Genomic DNA, 19,771 nt, shown 5'->3' with positions numbered 1-19,771 from the left:
AAGAGTTAAGAGGGCACTTGCAGCAAGTGTAAATATCAAGGTTTTTTTTTAAAGCTTTTAAATTATTAAGATTGATCGAACCTTATCTTATAACGTATGTATCATATTGGATTAAATTCTCGATATAATCGGACAATCCCGTGTCAAGTTTAATCGTTTTTACTGTAAGACTTCTTTTGTGACGTTGCACATTTTTCATTATATACGTTTCAATGACAGTCACGAAACTTTCTCGTTTCTTTTGCACTTGTAAGAGCCGGAGAACGGAACTTTATCAGGAAATGACAGTCTTCGAGAGACTTTTACTATCTTGAATTAAAATCAATATTAATATACCCCATATGAGTGTATGTAACTGTTCATTGCTGCTTGAATGCACGAGACTTTCATGCCAGGAAAGTCATAAATTATATTGATGGGTTGTGTGCTTGACCATTTACATTTTATATTTCCTCCTGCATAATTTGGAACTTCCGATTCCTTTAAATTCAATAATTAAAGTTATGCTACATTAATGTCAGTGAACAAACCTAATTATTAACAAGAGAAATGCTATATATATATATATATATATAATAAATCAGATAATATAAGATATATATAGATATTTTATTTATAGTAGTAATATATATTTTAATGAATACCAATTATTACAAAAATACAAAAATGAAGACAAAAATTTTGAAACAATTACTGTATTTTTTAATAAGCTGTATAATTATACAACTTTTAACAATGATGTGTATATGATATTTGTTTTCAAAGACTACATAAAAAAATAAAAACAGAGAGTGTGAGAAGAGAGAGAGGTAGGTATATATAGATAGACAGATTATCAACAGCAAATAAGAGATTTATTATCATTGTCAGATAACGTGTAGCTTTTTCTTCTCTCTTCTCTCAGTAGATAACTTACTAACGGTCGATAACCACTAAAAATTTGAAGAAACCGATTTGGAACAAAACTTCCGAAGTAAGTATTCTGCAAAGATTCGTCGATCAAATTTGTAAACATTTTCCAAAAACGAGAGAAAAGAACCCACGATTGATCAGTGATAATTAACAATACCATTGTATTTAAAAATCAAGGAAGATTGATTAATATATGCAGAAAGAAATTTTGAATTTTGAATTGTTTATTGTTATCCATACAAGACGGAAAAAAATTTGCTTTGCTGATGAAGATATTTATGTCCCTGAATTATTTTTTCAGAGGAGAGCGCATTTAAAAACTTTCCAGCTACCCTTGAAATCTGTTAGCGTTTAATTATTGTGATTAAAAATCGTAGCGCAACTATACTCGTGCAGTCGTGGTTAGTTAGAGAGTTTATCGGTGTCCTTGAATCCAATGGATTTTAGAGGTGCAGTTTGGAAGGGTCGAGGGCAGGTCGTGGCTTTGCGTAAGGGAACAAAAAAAGGGAAATGAATGGAAAGGTATTAGAAGAATCGAGGGGCCCTTCCGGATATTTGAAAGGATCTTTCACCTTTCATCCCTTCCACCTTCCAGCAACACGGGCAAAACATCCATTTGCCATCCTCTGCAAGTTCCACCACTTCCACCTCCTACGTTCTATTCTAGAAGGCATACGTGCGATCCAGCAGGAACCAACGACGACGGAGGAAAAAATCAATCCGGGACGTCATGCCATGCCGTTGTGTGTATCAACATTGGAAAATCAATGGCAAGCGATGACGTAGGAGTCCCGCCTCGCGGTTCTCCAATAAAGGAGCGCGCTGCCCCACCACGTCTTTCTTACATCTAACGCGCGGCGGGGCGTTCGCCAGACGTTCTCGTTCTCATTCCCCTCATTCCGTAGCAAACAGCTGCATTGAACGGACGTACTTGAATCTTCTCGTTGATAATCTCAAAAACCAATACACACACACACGCTTGCATCGATACCATCGACACATCCTCAGGTCAAAGCGACACGTGTATGCAGTTTTCCAGTCGACCATTTCAACAATCTAGCGCGCCACAGTGGCCAATAGCAACAATCTCTCACTCACGTGCAACTTTGTCAACTTCTTCCTAGTCCTGCTGTAATCTTCTTCTCCGTACCAGAGAGTATCCTGAAAATTCTGACGCAACTTTTGCAGCTACCGCAGCCTAAACCATTGTATAGGAACGCGCTTGGACAGCTCTGAAGTTTCTGGAAAAAGGGGAGGAGGAGTTAGAGAGCGCAACCGGAGAAACGGCGGTCAGTCAAGAGAGAGAGAGACGAAAAGTGCGCGAATCGTCGAGATGGCCTTTATGATGCCTGTGGTTAAAAACGAATGGGACATTTACAAGACCAATCGTAGCCGGAGATCTTCCGAATGCTCCAACCCCCAGGCTTGTCGCAGCAGAAAGGTGAGTTTTATCGCAAAACAACGCTCGATCGAGAAAGCAAAATTACCAGTAGGGTGTTGTTATTCTGTAACTTTTTTACCGACAATTTTCGGTACAGTTGACCGTGGTTAACGATCAATGTCACTAAGTGCAGTGATGGCTGTATTTGTTTATAACGATTTTGCTGCTAAACGGTAGCAACAATTGTCGATAGAAATTAAAAAATCCGGAATAGTATATAGATACTGTTTGACTTTTTACTGACAAATTTCTTGATCGTTAACCATGGTTAACGACGAATATCGCCAGATGTAGCGATGAATGTATCAATGTACAGCGATTTTGTTGCTATAAAGTCAAAAAATCCGGAATGGTAGAAAGATATTCTTCAACTTCCTATACCGAAGTTGATCGGTATCGTTAACCACGGTTAACGACGAAAATCCCAGAATATAACGATGAAAGTATATCCATGAACTATTTAGGTCCTAAACGATAACGACAATTGTCCTTAAGAGTTACATGGATTACGAGTCCGACTATAAGCAAATCGATAAACTCTTTCACTTTTATCGCTGCCTCGTGCGGCGGCGGCTTTCTTTTCGCGTGTGTTGTAACGGTACAATGTACCATGCTGTGCGGCATTGCGAGGTCGAGGAAAGAAGAAGGATGAGCGATGTCAGATGACACGTGGGTTAAGGCTTGCCTAATTCTCGTGAATCGTCGATCGCGAAGATCGAGTCTTGAAATCGTTTTCGCGTGACGCGTCACCGCGTTGCGCCAAAGCCTCGCGCCGGAACCGGTTGTTCCATGGGATTCGAGAGGGGGAATCCCTGTCTCTTGGTCGGTCTCGACTTTTCCATCTCGATCCCATGCGAGTCGACCACTTTGCTCGTGCCTCCTATTTATACACGCGTCCTTGACTAATTATAAGTCTCGCGGTTTCATCAAACCAACCCTTTTCCCTTAGTTTGCTAAAGAAAACCCCTCTCCCCTCCCCTTACTATTCTAACCCAACATCGGACGGAAAATTGCGTTAAACCTGAATTCGTTACTCTCGATACGATCGACGATGCAAAATTACGCAAGACAAAGCATTATTTCGCAACGTCGGAAAGTGATTTAGAAGAATTCGCTGCTTGATTCGAACGAGTAAATCCAATTTTTCGAACGCAATGTTTTTCCTGCTATTTTATTATATTTTCCGAGAAAAAACAGGGGAGCAGACTTATTGTGCAACTATTTTCTACAATTGTTTGGTAAATAAGCTCTCGAACGTGAGGAAGATCCGTTTTATATTACTCTCTCCCTCTCTTTCTTTCTCAGTCAATTGTATAGTAAACCATTTTCTTTGGTTCATCGCGCATATAGCTTTTGTTTCTTTTCCATTGTGTCGTTTTTCCAACTTGTTTCGCACAGTCGCGCCGTTAACTGTTGGAGACGGAAAAAGAGAGATCTGCAAAAACTTAAACGGCGATCGAGGTGGAACTAGCATTCTTTCCGACAGTGGTTCTCATTTCTAAACTTCGATTTTTCACCGAATTTCGCTAATCTATCGTGTTTTAAAAGAGGACTATTGGATTACCGAGTATTTACATAAATATATTGATCGAGACTAGATGGATTTGTAAATTTCATGGGCTTCGGTACTCAGGAAGCAATATTGCGTAGTGGGCGTCATGCTGATGGCACTTTTAGAATTTCCCGTCAAGTATCGACCGCAGTTGGTTCACTCACCAACGTAATACCACACAATACAAGAACATTTGTCAACGGTTATACTACCGCGCGATAAGAATTTCAGCCGTCGCTAATTACTGATACGAAAATTCTGGTTGGTCGTTATTCCAATGAAAATTGCCTAATTTTAGATTCAATCGATACAAGTTTGTTTTAAAAAGAGTACACAAGGTTCATTATCGACACGAAAATTTTCTGGTCCGTCGTTATTCTAATGCAAAATTTCTAATTTTAGAATTAATCGATACAAGTTTATTTTAAAAAGAGGCTCGTGCACGCTTCCTATACTGTCGAAAAGTCAATTCGTACTAACCGCGGTTAATTCCAATCGATTTTGCTCGAAACGCACGGGACGCATAAAAAAAAAGCGAATCGACGAGCTTGCGTTTGCTCGATGCAATCGTATCCGATGATCGGTCTGCAATCCGAGTCGATTGTCACGAGACAGACAAATATGTAAATTATCAAGGATTTTCAATCGAAAAAAGAGAATTGGAAAAAAGCTGGAATAAAAGATGAATTTAAAAATAAAATATTCTCCTATTTTCTATTTTTATAAAAACGAACAGCTGCGACGTGACTATACTATTAAAATTTCGATTCTTAGCTCGATGAAACTCAACTACAAGCTGCACCACCCACCACCCAATAATGTCAAAGTTGAGTCAAAGTGCAAAACTGATAAATGCCAATGCACAGAGCGAGTAGTTGAGGAATTACAAAAATCTTTCAGCAAGGTTACAATAGTATTTGAAAAAAAAAAGAAGTTGATTGCTTATGGAAGTAAATAAGACTTATCGCGAAATACAATTTATCTGCACGATATCCGCGATTCTTCAAGGCGAGAATAATTGCTCGTATCAACACATAGGGATTATCCGTTATGAAAGATTTATCGTTATTGAGAAACACTCGGAGTGTTCCGGAAGCTTGAAATCGATAAAGATAAAACAATAAGGAGTAATTCGATAAAATCTATTATTATAAAATCGATAAGAAGAAAATGGAGCAGCGTTATTTATAAATCGTTGTTGTTCTGTTACGACAGGTGTCGGAATGCTCAAAGTCGGAGGGTCCGTCGTTATCGACGTCTCCTGGGTCGGACTTTCTGACGTCACCGGCTCACAGGTCGATTCCCCTGACGTCCCGTCACTTTTCACGTACGTCGTCACGGGCCTCGCAGAGCTCCCTGCAGAGTCCCAGCAAGAGTACCGGATCTTCGCCACCGAAGACGGGAAGCTCGAGTTCCCTGAACAAGTTTCACAATCGATTGGTGGACAAGCTGAAGAGGTCCCTGAAGAGGGCGGAGGACTGCGCGGAAGACCAGAGGAATCTCTCGTGAAACAACAGCGGGCTTTTGAATCGGGTTAGCACGTCCGGTTCGAAGCCGATCGAGATTCGCCGTACATCGGCACCACCCGCTACTACGGGATTGGGCAGCACCGAGGTAGCGAGGTCGTGCCCGGACTCGGAACCACCTGCCAACGCGTGGTAAACTGTCCCCAGGCGCAACGCACAACGAGAACAACTGCACACCTACGAGCAACGATCGTGCGTCGGCCAAATCTCAGCTCAAAAACAATGTGGAAGCTGCGCTGATGCACTCTGGAAGATCGAAGACACTTGCGGACTCGAGGAACACGATTGTCGAGCTTGGAGTGTTTGCAAATCTATATATATATATATATATATATATATATAGAAAGAGAGGAGAATAGAGAGATTGAATGGAGGAAGAGAGTTTGAAATAACGTTGGAAGATGTTACACTGCTTCCTCGAAGCTGCAGAACATAGACCGCTGCAGAGATTCGTCACCAATGGCTCCTGTCAACTCGAATGGACAACGCTTTCCCGAAGAGATAAGAAGGTCAGAGTCGATGGGTTTCGCAGCCAACTCTATCCTACCGAATACCGATACACGCATATACTATATATGTAGATTCCCTCTTTTCCTTCTTCGATTCTCGACAAGCAGATTCTTCGATCTCTGATCGCGGCTCCAACCGAGGCTCACTTCCACGTGAAATTATTCTATCCGGCCAATCCTTTGATTCTTGTCATAACAATGAGAATCTGTTTAGGAAGTTGGTGGGGCGAGAGAAGCTGCAGTGTGGCGATAGAGAAGAAGCGAGCCGAGTTGTCCAGTCGCAATCTCATCAGCAGCAACAACCAACGTATCGGGACATCCGTTCCACACAGCTTGGTCGGCCGTGGTGGTGGGGATGAGAAGCTTCTAGAAAGAGCAGGAAGGTACGATGTAATGGAGGAGGAGGAGGAGGGGGAGGAGGACGACGAGACAAGAAAGGATAGCGAATTCCACCGGACACGATATTCTCTACGCTGCGCTGCTGCGCTGGCTTCATCGAGGTCAGTCTTTAAAGGCAACAAAAAACTTTTCGTGTCACTCTTTTTTTTCGCGATTCAAAAGTACCGAGGAATTTCCGTTTTCAGATCGCATTGCAGGATTCCATTGGAATCTCGGATCAGTGCCAGACCTAAACGCTAGTTCCTCCGTTGTACACTTTGCCGCGCACACATTAGCCTTACGTTTCTCCTTTTGCTGTTCTATTACCTACATGCGTATATACACTATATATATTATATACTATATATTATGATAGTTTATTCAATGTCACGTGTATCACGAATTTGACAAAACCCTCAATTTTAGCGGCTGTTGGAAATCGAGACAAATATTTTACAGCATGTTTCATAGTATTCGGAAGTATATTATATACCTAGATCATATGTATATAACATTATATTGTATAAAGAAACATGATAGAAGCAAGTTTGCAACTTGGACTAATTTGCTAGTACGCCAACATTTATTCCAGTACTAATTGTATAATCGAGGCTTCACGATTTCCAATAATTACACGAACAATCTGCAAAATTAAGTGTATATTAGTAAAAGAGCCATATCTTATTATAAAAGTACCGTAAAACAATACATAGAGATAGAAAAGTTCAAAAGATAAATGAGAGCCTAAGAAAAGACTTATTTTAACACAGTATCCTGTAATTTGTAAAATTCTCAGATTTTAGTACTTATCGTGCAGAATTGAAAATCGCTTTAAGAGATACGATAGTCTCCCCATTTCCCTAGATGTAAGAAGCTCAAATCGTTTTTTGTTCGCCAAATGAAAATTGCGGCTGTTTCTTCGATCATTGATGCTCTCCGTTTTCTTTCCTTCGTTAAGCTAATGTAATAGAGGGACGCGTGTTCGAAGCGCGCTTTTGGCGTGCTGGAAACGACGCGGAAGAGTTTAGTAGAGCGACGTGAAAAACGCGTGTAAGACAGAGGCAAATAAACCTTATAAATACAATTACATAGCGCGTAGCTTAAAAACGAACATGAAAAATATTTTCTTAACAGCTTTTCCATCCTTCCAATAGAGAAATATTTTCAGCGTCCTCTCTTCGTTCTCTCGCGTGCAACCAGTACGATATAACCGTAGCGTTATCATTGTCCAACCGATCGGGCCTCGCGTTAAAAATTGTCGCAGAAAGCTCGATTGCCTTGCGCGTCGTCGAGTATTAATGATGAGTTTTTCAAAAAATCACGAATTCGTTTTTCGAGTCGCCCGAATAATCTTGCTCACCTTCGTATAGGTGCGCCTCGCGCAACTCGGCATTTTACTCGATTGTCGTTAACACCTGCCAGTCAACACGCTTGGGAAAGCTCCTTCTGTTAACGAGAGAGTCATTCTTTGGTCTGCTGGCAGGCGCAAAGAGACGTCTTTCCGATAATATGACTCATTTCAAAACAAATCCGAATCATATCTCTCAGCGTGGAGTCTCCGATTGGAAACTCGGGCAGTTTCGATTTTGCTTCGAAGCAATCGTCTCTTTCTTGCGTCATTTTTCTTTTATCGTTCTTGCAGTATTAATGCGTTTGTGATTAATGAACGCGTGCCAAAAGTACGAAAAGCGAGAAGCTGAGGGGAAAAGAAACGTGTTTACTTTGACGTCCACTTGCTGAATTCATAGCTTTTGTCGTAGAAGGGGGGGGGGGGGGGTGGATGGGACGAGATTATAGGATTGAGGAAATTGTTCGTTGTCGCGCCTTCTACGTTTTTACACTTCGAAATTTATGTACTGGGAGCAATTAAACGATACCGCGTGTAACTCTGTGATACCGTAAGCTATAAGGTAGAATTATTTCGCCGCGATTTTTCTAGTTGGAGAAAAAAGTTTGTTGAACGGGAAGGCCGAAGGATGATATCGAGAAGAAGAGATCTTATTGTTGTTAATTATTGATATACCTGTTTTTATTATTATTATTAATATTAATTAGGAGACTATTATTTGTGCGAGTGGAAAAATTTTACGTCAACAATTGTAAATCTTATTTATTACAATCGAATTAATTTTCATGGTGATGGCAGATGACAAAATTTCACCGCGCTCAAACGGAACAGGATTTATTTTGTATTTTTTTTTAAGAGTTTTTCGATTCGTGATAAGATTTTGCTTTCCGGTTTTCTTCGAGAAAAGGTCGGCCCAAAATTTTGTCAAGCATAGACTTTTAGTGATTTCGATGCCTCTGCTTGTAAATAAATTGAATTATTGTATAGTGAGATAGTCTTGAAGGAGGAGAGTATATCGTGCGGAAAATTTTGAAAATTTGCCCAATACGTTTTCGTATGGCTCACAGAGAATGCTGACATCGAATAATGACAGTGCTGTATAGTGAGGGAGAGGGAGAGGGAGAGAGAGAGAGAGGAAGAGAGATGTTAAGGCGTATCCAATAATTTCCAAAAGTTGCCGCTTCATGTAAGACTGCTTTAGTGAAACTGAGGATACAAAGTAATAATAATTATCGGTCGGGGAGTTTTAAAGTGGTGCTGGATGAAATTATGAGGCATGGAGAAAGGTTCGCGAAACTTCCCTCGATTTATGGAACTTCGCGAAACGTTCGTCTCCGTTTGTCTCAAGAATTCATCGAACGATTTGTACTGATTAGAAATGGTGTTACTAGAGTTAGCGATTGACGGGTTAATACGATTTATTTATTACGGCGATTCCAGGCTGTAGAGTTAACGTGGATCCATTTTATTTTATCGATGAATCATTGTTTTTATTTTAGATGTGTCTAACAATTATAACAATTGAAATAAATGATCTATTTTAAAATTAAATTTTCTCGAAATTATCAATTTTTGGTCCACTTTCATTCTGCGGTCGTAACATTCGCGCGATTAGAAAGGTATATATATATATACTATACATATACACATATGAGCTGTTTAAATTGAAAGTGGTATAAGTCCAGTTTGCAAAAAAAAAAAATGAATTATTAATCGCAATTGTATGATACAGATTTTTGTTGTAGAAACCATTATGAGTAAAGTTTGAGAAAATCTGGAATTATTCACACTTTTCAAATAAAACAACTTATATAATAGATAACTAATTTATTATTCGACGGCTCGACTATTTTTTGTATTAATATTTTAATTATTCGTCATACCTCATACTGGACATTTTGAGCTGATTTTTGGTGCATGGTTGAGGAGAAAGAACCATTTATGTATATGATTTTAGACTTCATTGCCATATTTGAAAAATTGTAATTTAACTGAAAAATGAAGCTTTCATTGCTTTACACGACTTTCTCGTTACATACAAAAGTTTTGTGAAACAATTGAGTTTTCAATTGTCAAAGCAGTTATTACGGTGCCCAAAGTAATTTTTCTTTTTGAACACAGATATAAATTTTGTCCTCAAAGGACTTTCTCCTCATCCACTGCAATTGAATATCACTGCCAAAATCCCAGATTTGTAATAGCGCAAGCGGTATGTTGCCAAGAAGCTACAACTAAACTGTCATAATTTTTTGTATGACCGTCTTTCGAACAGCGTTTACCGCTCTTTCCTATACTCACTATAATTTTCGGTCGTTCACTATAAATATTACATATTTATTTTTCAAATAATAGTACCAATATTGTTACTTAAAAAAACCAGGAAGAAGAAGAATAACCTGAGCCACGTTAAACATAGCTCACTCGTTTTGACCCTCGGTGGCCCTAACATCAAATTTTATCTACAGCTTTCTAAATAAAATCATTGCGTAAATTGTATATTTTAAAAAATAGAAAGAATTGTGTGCAAAATTATTGAATCGATTATTTAAAGCTTATTGACGCACGTCAGAACATGTCATTGAGAAAGATGATCATTGATTGAGTATAACAGAAGGGGCTCCCGAGGATATGCGAGCAAAATGAGTGAGCCAGTTGCTGAGCATACATTCCAAGCACATAACTATTCACGCATGTATCCAATAAGAATCTGTTAGCGTTTGATAACGAGTTCACTCGAGATATTACACATTACCTTTAAAGACGATAGATTAACAATATAACGAAAGCTTGGAAAGCTTCTACTAGATTTTGGTTTATCATTATTATGTACCGTGATTTTTATGTCATGTTCAATAAATCAGTTTTAAATTAACTCCACTTGTATACTTATTTAACAAATGCTTCCCTTAATATTATTGACAAAGAATTAAAAGCTTACATCGAAGGTTTATTTTGAGAAAAATGTTGCTACGCGCATTCGCAATTAGCGCAAATCCGCAACTGAGCAAATGTTTTAGCTGTCTTGACTGATCCATCACGAAGGTTACACCGCGATGCCATGAGTCATGCGATAAGAAATGAGAGGAGATCGGGTCAGAGCAAGAAATCGAGAAAGATTTTCCAGAGCTTTTAGGTAAGTGGTGTTATATAAATATGTTGTTTGTTGATTTTGATAGCGGTGGAAGTTATATAAATAAGTTAATTGCAAAAGGAAGTGGAATGTACATCGGTGATAGGAGGAGGCTCGTCGATGGATAAATGACTGATAAATGGGTTGATTTCCACGTCATAGGCTCGCGGGGCCGTTGCACGTTGCACGCTACATATACATATAGCTGCTTGCTATCGATGATAGAGAAGAGAAGCCTTTACACCTGAGCATTCTCTCGAGGCCTTCTAGAATTTTCTTCGGGCCAGACATCGTCGAGACTCGGTTGCGTCTCGAGCGTGGCGTACATATAATCGTTATAGTACAGCATGCTGCTTGCAAAGTCAATTGCGTGGATATCGAAGGTGTGTCTGCTGGAAGACGAATGGACGATGAATTATTTTAACGAAGCTCGCGAGTGTCGAGCAACAATGCAATCCTACGGGCTGTTAACGTCAACCTGTTTATATTACTCGTGCGTAACTCGTTTATGAGTCACGTCTGCAGAAATTTCAGGAATCGACGCGTCGATTCGTTTATCGCAGCAATTTTTTCTGATAAACTCTTAAATACCAACGTCGAAAATCTCGTGTTATATCGATTTTGCTTATAAATCTGTTAACGATCTTTCTACGTATCTCGCGGTATAATCTGTATTCCTCGTAATGTAACTCTTTATCGGTCTTGTGACTTTAAGTATTATTACTCATTCGTTTGTCCGAGCAAAATCTATAGGAGTAATGTACGATTGTTCTATATCTATATAGTATACATATACAGAAGCAGACATAATTAACAATTCGTTCCTGATAAAATCTTTCCTGGTTCTTTGGTTGCATAAAGGAAACGTAGGGATGACGTTATATTTTCCAATTAACTTTTTTTTATCGCTCGCTCTACTACCTATATGAAAATAGAGAAGAGGGTTACAGGATAAATTGAAAGAAACGAACTTTGATATAATTTATATTATATTTAATTCTTCGAGAATTTTATCCTTATTTTTTTTAAATTGCGCGTTTTCTTTAAAAATGAGAATGATGATTTGCAGAAATTCGTTCGAGTTCCTCGGTAGAAGCGCACAGGAAATTCCAAGGAAAAAAAATAAACGTATATATATATATATATATTCAAATCCGAGAATATCGTGTATAAATATCGGAGAAAAGTTGTCTGTAAAATATATATATACGGTCCCCTTGGTATATTGGTTTATTTAATGTTCGTCCAATAATAATAACCAAACAGTTATATACGCGTGATCTAAGATTTCAAAGTTGAGCATTAAAAATTGTTATAGCATCGGTGTAGAGGCTAAAGTTATCAGTGCGAATCACGTTCGAACGGTACCGGATGCCCCATATTTTTCTTAAAAAAGCCATCATAATAATACTTTTGTCGCACAGATGATAAACATCTTTCCAAGGCAGACCAATATCGATCGAGAAATTATGAAATTCGTGTCACTGTACCGTGTCATATTCCAATACCGAGCAACATATGCTACCCATGTGTTTCGCATAAAAACGTAATAAAAGGAGGCTGACACGTTTTTCTCAATTTCACATACGCCGCGTAAACATTGAACAATAGGAGCTGCAAATGCACAGAATGACTCGTAAAATAAATATTACATCCATGTAGCTTTGATTCGTGAATGATTGCGTCAAATTCCCTGGTGGGATCAACCGTGCCAGTTCTACCTGGTATTATTTAACGGTCGTTCTTCTTTTATCAAGTTTCATATATTGTTACATCGATTCCTTCGTTGAAGAATGCGCTAACCGTTACGCCAATGGTTTTCGCGAATGGAAATTTCCATTGCTGAACAGTGGACTGTGTATGCGACGATGCGCGTGTCACTGTCTCGACGCTATTAGTGTGAAAATTACACGGACGAAAATAGATGGTAAGGGAACATAAAAAAAAGCATAAAGCCACGCGTTGTTATAATACATATATATACACATATAATATCACAACAGCACGCACACTGAAATTTCTCGCTAATCAGAGAAACACACACACAGCAAAGAATATATTTTTTATGATACTATATTATCTATTTAGCTTAAATCATATGACATATTTGTCTCTTCGATAATATATACATATACATATAAGGTCAGAGTTTATAATTACCTCTTCAGACAACGTTATTACGAAGTCTCTGACTCTCGGCCAGTTCTCCATTCTTAATTAATCGTTTCGCAAAACGCGTGATTTCTTTTTACGAGACTGTCGTTATTGTACTAGAATAATTACTACCGCAGCTTTCTAATAGTGGGCAAAAGAGAAAACCTAGCTATTCTATTTCAATAGTTTTTTACGTGGGAGCTAGTTAAAGAAGAGCGATTGTACGCAGGGGCACTGCGTTTATCAAGTTTCATGTGCAAATTTGCACTCATTCATCGAGTCAGTCTCCCACATGTGAGATATACTATATGTAATACACTGATATACGACCCACGCTCCTTCTCCTCCTTTCATTAAACTCTCTCCCCCCTGTTACTTATACTCCGCCCTTCCTCCACATTGCCATTCTCTCCTCGTCCTTCTCCCTCCGTCTGATACAACCCTCTCTCCCATTGAGCCACCCTCGACTGCAACGATTTTTCCCTCAACGAAATGCACCTTGCTCAGCAATGCTTAGACTTGACCTTCGAACTCGTTATACCTTCACGCGATGAGACAGCCAACTGTTATTCACAAATTTCCACTCAATTAAAATACAAACCGCGAGGCACGCGACCGAATCCATTATACATTCTGTCGAGGAAATTGACTTTAGAAATAGAAACTCATTTGAAGTATAGAAGCAATTGCACATCTATACCATTAACGATGGTCAAAGCTCCGAAGAAACGAGATTCTTTGTCCATGATTGAAAAGTTTGTTAAGATGGGTGGTAATTGGCGTAGGTCGTCGAAAAGGAATTCAGGTCGATGCACTTTCTGGCTAATGTGGAATAGGGCCGGCCGCGATCAATACCGTTTGTATTCGGCTACTATTTCTGGTGGGCACCGAATTATTCTCGGACTTTGCAGTTAGAACGTTAAATCGTGTTATCATGTACCACAATAGCACGTGCTATATATATATATGTATATAGTCATCTAAACACTTCGTCACGTAAACTCTATACGTCGTGAAAATTACAACGTCCAGATCTATATAGAGTTGAAAGTATATATATGTGCAAATTGATGAGTTTAAATGGGAAATTCTAAGAAATAATTCATGTTTTTGTTACGCGTCAATTTTACCAATTCCCAAAATCTTGTTTCTTCTGGTAATAATCCAGCATCGGTGCAGATTGCAATAAATTGCTCTAATCACAAACGTTGCAAGGTTGTATCCTCTATTGCTATGTTTACACCTAGACATTTATTGGTATTGATACAAACTCCGTAGATTGAAAGTCCAATTTGTCTAGAACGTATATATATATATATATATATATATAAACATGCGTATGCAGCATGTGGATTAGAGTACATGCACGTATACGCTGAAATTCAATCTATGGAACAGCTTATCTTGACACTGAGAGTGTCCAAATGTAAACACAGCACCACTATCAGTGAGTTTTTGCGGACGTGGAAATTCTCTGACGACGTCAAGGAGACGAATTTTTAGTCTCGGAGAAACTTACATTAACGCAGTTTTTCTGCTGGTTAATGACTGTTCGAGAAAAATAGCAATCTTCCCTGAGAGTACGGTTGACCGGGTGACCTCCACATATATTGCATTCCAGGGATATCTGAATGAAAAGTTTGAGGTTTTTTTCTAATCATAAATTACGAGAATAGTGATAAAAGCTCAACGTGAGCTTTATGTAAACAAGGGGATTGTGACCTTATCGTAAAAATCCCCTCAGAATGGGGAGAAGAACGCAGTTGTTGATCGTTTTGCCGTGGAAGTTAGTTTGTGCCGAAATGATCCAGTAAAAACTAACCCTTTATTGAATAAATCAGTTTGCATCTTGATTTTTTCCGAGCTACGTCTTAACAACGCGTGACGCGTTTAGCCACTCTTCTATATACATATCGCAATACTGTATATATATATATGTATACCAATCTTTGTATAAATTGAAGAAAGGTTGTTAAGGATCGAACCGTTTTCTACTTTATGCAATAAAGTTCGGCCACTTCCCTTTCACGCACTCGCGCAAACGAAACACCTAAAAATTATTAAGTGGAACGTTTAATTTCATCGTTGCTACGTCAGCGAGTTAAAAATATACGAGCAAAATATGAGGCATCAAATGTGAAACGGTATTGTTCTATTTTCGTTGCTCTTACTGAATTCTCTGTCCAGCTTGAATGCTCGCAATTGCCAAGTACATGACGAGTCTGGGGACAGACTTCCTTGATGCATAAAAATTCCCAAAGTCCTCCATTCCTCGAGAGCCAATACCACCGGTACATCCTATCGGATCTACCCTCGTTTCAAGATTTTTTAAGCCTAGAATTCAATGGAGGAGATAAGAATCAATGTCAATTAAATAGAGATAAGCACACGTTGGGTCGAATCTTTCAATATAACGAGAGTAAGTATGAAAATAACTACAGGTGAATGGCAACAAATCACTTTGGCGAAACGATCACCACTATGCTGCGTGCCCTCTCTATTATTATTATTCAGTTTCAGAGGGTCTTTTCGCAACCTCGTGTAGAGACGAATCAGTGAAAAAAAAGAGGGGGGGAGAGGGATGATATATCATTGAAAAATGGCAGCACTTTGCGAGCTTGATATTAATACATGAATGTTTATTGGTGCTGTAAGGTTATCGGCGAGTGGTAATAATATGTTTGTTGCGAGTACTCGTGCTTGTTATTGTGCCTTCTTCTGCGAGGCGCATAGATTTACATCAAATGCACGACACTCTGGTGGCAACTATTTTTGTAAGCGGCGTTGTCTGCGACGCGTAGCTAAACTAAACGCGAAGCTAGCTCGACGCTGCACGTGCTACTCGAATGCTCGTTTGCAAATACGTACACCTACACACACCCTTCGGCCACGCTATATCCCTTTCTTCCTCTCTCAGATCAACGCATCTCGATTAATCGCCAGCATGTTTTCGATACGACACATCGCATTATCCCTGAGGAATTACCGTAATCTCGTCTAATCCTAATACCCTGATGAAGCATGTTGTCATTAAATTATTTACCATAGTATTTATATATATATATATATATATATGTTTTTAATTTGTTTGGTCCAGGATAATACATCTCTGTACTTTCTACAACCGAATATTCATTTATCTACTTTATGTTACGTAAGATCTTTTGAAATTTAAATAAAACGAAGCTTGAACAATTTTCTAAGGAAAAATTTAATTTTCTTATAATTAAGTTAACGAGGTAAAATTTTTTTATGACTCTATGCTCCGGAGCGTGTCAAGTGTCTCGCCTTGTATGCGTTCTGATCGAGATGAGACGACGCGACGAGGAGGAACGATCTTCTCGGGCCGAGCGATTCGTCTGTGTGCATCCTGAACGGATGTTCCACTTGATCGAAGCGCCAGCTTTAATAGCGAACGGCCAATTTGCTGATTGACCCTTCGTCTTTTAAATTAGAAGACTCGGAACTGATTGAGAGTGCAAGAAGGGGATGCGAAGCGATAATAAAAGATAAGTCGATCGCAGTATCAATCTCTGCGCGAAATCTTTAACTCGTGGAAAGTTTCCGAACGCTGAGGCTATTATATTGCGCATTTATAATCGATATATACACATGTATAACTAAACATGCTTTAATACCAATAGGCATAAGGCTTATTGTCTGATAAAAATAGCGGGAGGATAGTTTACATTTTTATCATTATTATTATAATGTGAAAAGATCGGTCGTTTCGTGTGCGATATTTATTTTTAGCCTCCGGTGAGATAGGTTCAAAGGTTTGCCTGGTGTGTTGTATGCATCGAAATGCAATATTGAACCGATATAATGTAGGATGATGTGTCATTGCTTATACCAGTTTACGGAGTACTGCACATAAGGAACTACGTCAAAGTACTTATAGCAAATACATTCACTGTTAATTAGATCGAACGAGAGAACGCAGAAAAACCTTAACTGACATATGAGTTGGCAATGAAATTGACTATTTATAGTTAATAGACTTTGACAAGACTGGCCTTTAAAGTGATAATAATCGCTCATTATTCCTCAGGCTTTTAAACTAGCTGCCAGTATTTATTTATCGTTAGCTTCTCCATTTGAGAATTGCACATTTGCTAATCTAAGCTTATTCATTTTTCATTCTGAAGAATCAATAAAGAATCTATATATTATATGTATATATCCCTTTTCTGCTTCACCAGTTCCGCTCGGCCCATCGAAGTTTTCTGGACTAGAATGTCTAACGCTTTCTTCTTGTATTTTTAGAACTCTGTAGTAGTTTGTCCGCTACGAAAATAAACAAACACCTTTACCGATGTTCATGCCGACACCACGGCGCGACGCGATGCGACGCGACGCCTCTTGTTTCCCACGCGATCGCGAACTTGATCTTTTGCTACGTTTGTTTATACCACTCTTGTTTCCCAGTCGCTATATCCAAAGTCATTGTGGGATAGTTGATAAAGTCGTTTATTGATAAAACGATGGGGTGACGCAACACGATTTGTCAAATATAACACTATTTTTCACGATTACCTACATTTTAACAAAAGAATTTAAAAAACTCTTTGCGCTTTAAATAAGCCATGCAAACAATCGGCTTATACTGGCTTATCGTCGTAGATATTATAAAATTGATGCAGTAGTAACGGACAAAATTTTTAAAAGCTTTTAAACGCAGAAAATTTTATTCTTTATCTTTCTGAAACTATTTAAATGTTCATTTCTTAATGTAAGGTTAAATATTTTAATTTAGGTGAATCGTTATTAATGAATCAACTTTTATTCAACACTTGCTATTTGTAAATCATATATTGATTTAGTGCTAAATAATTCCTTGATTTGATTAATATATGCTAAATGTCTCTCTATATAGATGATGCATCATGGAAGAAAAATGATTGGAAAATTACTGGTGAGCATTTATCCGTTGTAAAGTTAACACCTCAGCATTGTATAAATGAAAAACAGATCACAGAGTTATAATAACATCTCGACGAGTTCTAGAGTTCCTTATCTTTTGAAGAAAAAATGCCTAATTTTAATTAAAAAAACCGCACAATGAAAATTAGGATTTTTTGAGTTCAAATTAGGGAACTTTTTTATTAAACGTTAAGGAACTCTAGAATTCGTCAGTGCGCTGTATTAGAATTTTCGTCTCTTTTAGTTTTCACAATGTTGGAATACTAACGGTACAACGATGAGCATTTATTATATTTTAATTTGACCAATGACTGCTAAATTAGCCGAGTGTTACAAAATTGAGTCTCGTGACAGAGATGAGAAGAAATTGATGCATCATCTTTGTTAATACATTGCTAATGAGATATTAGAACTCAGCTGCAAATATTTCTTTAGACACTTAAGGGTTCCATGACGTACGCTTGCATACGCTCGTGTATTAAATCAATTTGCATAATGCAATTTATAACATGCACGCGGATCGTAAAACATTAAACTAATATGAAGGAATGTCGAGTCAGTATGCAATTATATTAGAATGACATTTTTAATAACTATAAAAACAAAAGAGAAAGAAGCTTCCGTCGCTAATTATTTTGCGAACAATAAAATTATTCGTTTGTGCATGATAAAAAGTGCAATTCATCTAGTAGAGGCCTCCTGGACAAATATTTTTTTCTTTCGTTGCACTTAGGCCGGAGATTCTCGGGTATACTCAGTGCATCTTATTTTCAAACAGTTGGTCGAAAAGGATGTTGTCTCTACTCGTTGGACTCTTTGGTCGAACGGATTCAAGAATAGTATACCGCTCCTATCGTATTCGGGAGATACCGAAGATGACCGAAGTTGAGCGAAGGAAGCCATGACGTGTACACGCACCGAACCGAAGCAAGGATTGGATGCATCCAGGTGCATCCCATCAGTTTTATCGATAGATGGCGCGAATGCATAATTATCTCAACCAATATTTTGCAACGAAACACGCCTACCCGAATCCATCCCAAAAATATATATCTACAAGAAATTCCGCAGGAAATAAATTCATGAAAAGTATTAACGTCCGGCAACATGGCGCCGGATTCAGTCATCGATTGTCTCCACTTCAGGATTTTGGCAGCTAGTACCGCACGACAGGTTGCGTTTCGTTTAAAATTAAGCAACATTCTGAGAATTTTAGAGTTGCACCGATGTAGTCATACCGCTGATCGAAGCCGATATTTTTAAGACTTTGAAATATGGTTATATACCACAGACGTTAATCTCGTACGGTAGGTGGCGCCACACATGGTGCGAAGTTAGCTGCGTTGGCTCATTAAAGCCTATGAGCCGGTGATTGTAACGTTTTATTATTTTTGGCAGAAAACTGATGTACAACGTCGACGTATCGTGTGGTGACGGTGCGTCTCGACACCCACGAGAAAATTTTTGTAGGAGCCTCTTCTGCATCGCGATCGGTGCGGCGTCGCGGTCTTGATAAATTAAATACCGAACTATCAATAGGAAGTATTCACTGCGATCAAAAGAACGGTGCTCCTAGAATTCTGGAAGAAACCAACGCATAGGAGAGAAACGTTACATTTGGAGTTTCATAGAATAGATCAGTATTTCCGACAGAACGACGCCACCCACCATATTTAGCAACAATTCCGCTGACTCGAACTCTAAAACGAGCAAACTTGTGTTATTTTGAGAAAATAAAGCGAAACTTTGTTCCATTCATTTCTATCATTCGTATTTTATAAGTGACGTAAAGAAAGAGCAGAAGGAATATTAAGAAGAGAATTCGGTGAGATAACAGCCTTGTGCTGCAAAAGTCGATCTGGTTTCTTACTAAGGCGATAGAAATCAAGTCGATTTTC

At 38.5% G+C, this 19,771-nt stretch overlaps 3 protein-coding genes across 4 annotated transcripts in view; 2 read left to right on the top strand and 1 right to left on the bottom strand.

Moving 5' to 3' along the window:
* Positions 1-19,771, bottom strand: part of Ip6k (Inositol hexakisphosphate kinase) — a 334,638-nt gene that overhangs the window by 3,993 nt on the left and 310,874 nt on the right. The window lies entirely within an intron of this gene.
* LOC136784640 (uncharacterized) lies at positions 1,824-10,538 on the top strand. Of its 2 annotated transcripts, XR_010824433.1 has the most exons (3): positions 1,824-2,353; positions 5,121-5,940; positions 6,155-10,538. XR_010824433.1 is itself a non-coding variant. In XM_066745459.1 (2 exons), exons 1-2 carry the CDS (start codon positions 2,246-2,248, stop codon positions 5,412-5,414), a joined length of 402 nt encoding a protein of 133 aa, XP_066601556.1. In that variant the 5' UTR covers positions 1,824-2,245; the 3' UTR covers positions 5,415-10,538. The 2 variants fall into 2 exon arrangements, 1 of the variants encoding a protein (XP_066601556.1); XM_066745459.1 differs by having other exon boundaries at positions 5,121-10,538.
* LOC136784642 (uncharacterized) lies at positions 6,139-10,538 on the top strand. The gene is made up of 2 exons (XM_066745460.1): positions 6,139-6,440; positions 6,525-10,538. The coding sequence occupies exons 1-2, from the start codon at positions 6,139-6,141 to the stop codon at positions 6,577-6,579; spliced, it is 357 nt and encodes a 118-aa protein (XP_066601557.1). The 3' UTR covers positions 6,580-10,538.

The sequence above is a fragment of the Prorops nasuta genome, unplaced genomic scaffold (assembly GCF_024137725.1).
Source record: "Prorops nasuta isolate Cenicafe-Biocafe unplaced genomic scaffold, Cenicafe_Pnas_1.2 PNAS00062, whole genome shotgun sequence".
NCBI lineage: Eukaryota > Metazoa > Arthropoda > Insecta > Hymenoptera > Bethylidae > Prorops > Prorops nasuta.
Note: the sequence above shows the minus strand (reverse complement) of the source record. Positions and strands in the feature narration are given on the sequence as shown.

What these genes read in the sequence shown, in the direction of transcription:
- LOC136784640 (XM_066745459.1), top strand. Translation starts at nt 2,246, where the DNA reads ATGGCCTTTATGATGCCTGTGGTTAAAAACGAATGGGACATTTACAAG. An exon ending in AGGCTTGTCGCAGCAGAAAG is followed by an intron (nt 2,354 to 5,120) that starts GTGAGTTTTATC and finishes CTGTTACGACAG; the next exon opens with GTGTCGGAATGCTCAAAGTC.
- LOC136784642 (XM_066745460.1), top strand. Translation starts at nt 6,139, where the DNA reads ATGAGAATCTGTTTAGGAAGTTGGTGGGGCGAGAGAAGCTGCAGTGTG. An exon ending in GCTGCGCTGGCTTCATCGAG is followed by an intron (nt 6,441 to 6,524) that starts GTCAGTCTTTAA and finishes TTCCGTTTTCAG; the next exon opens with ATCGCATTGCAGGATTCCAT.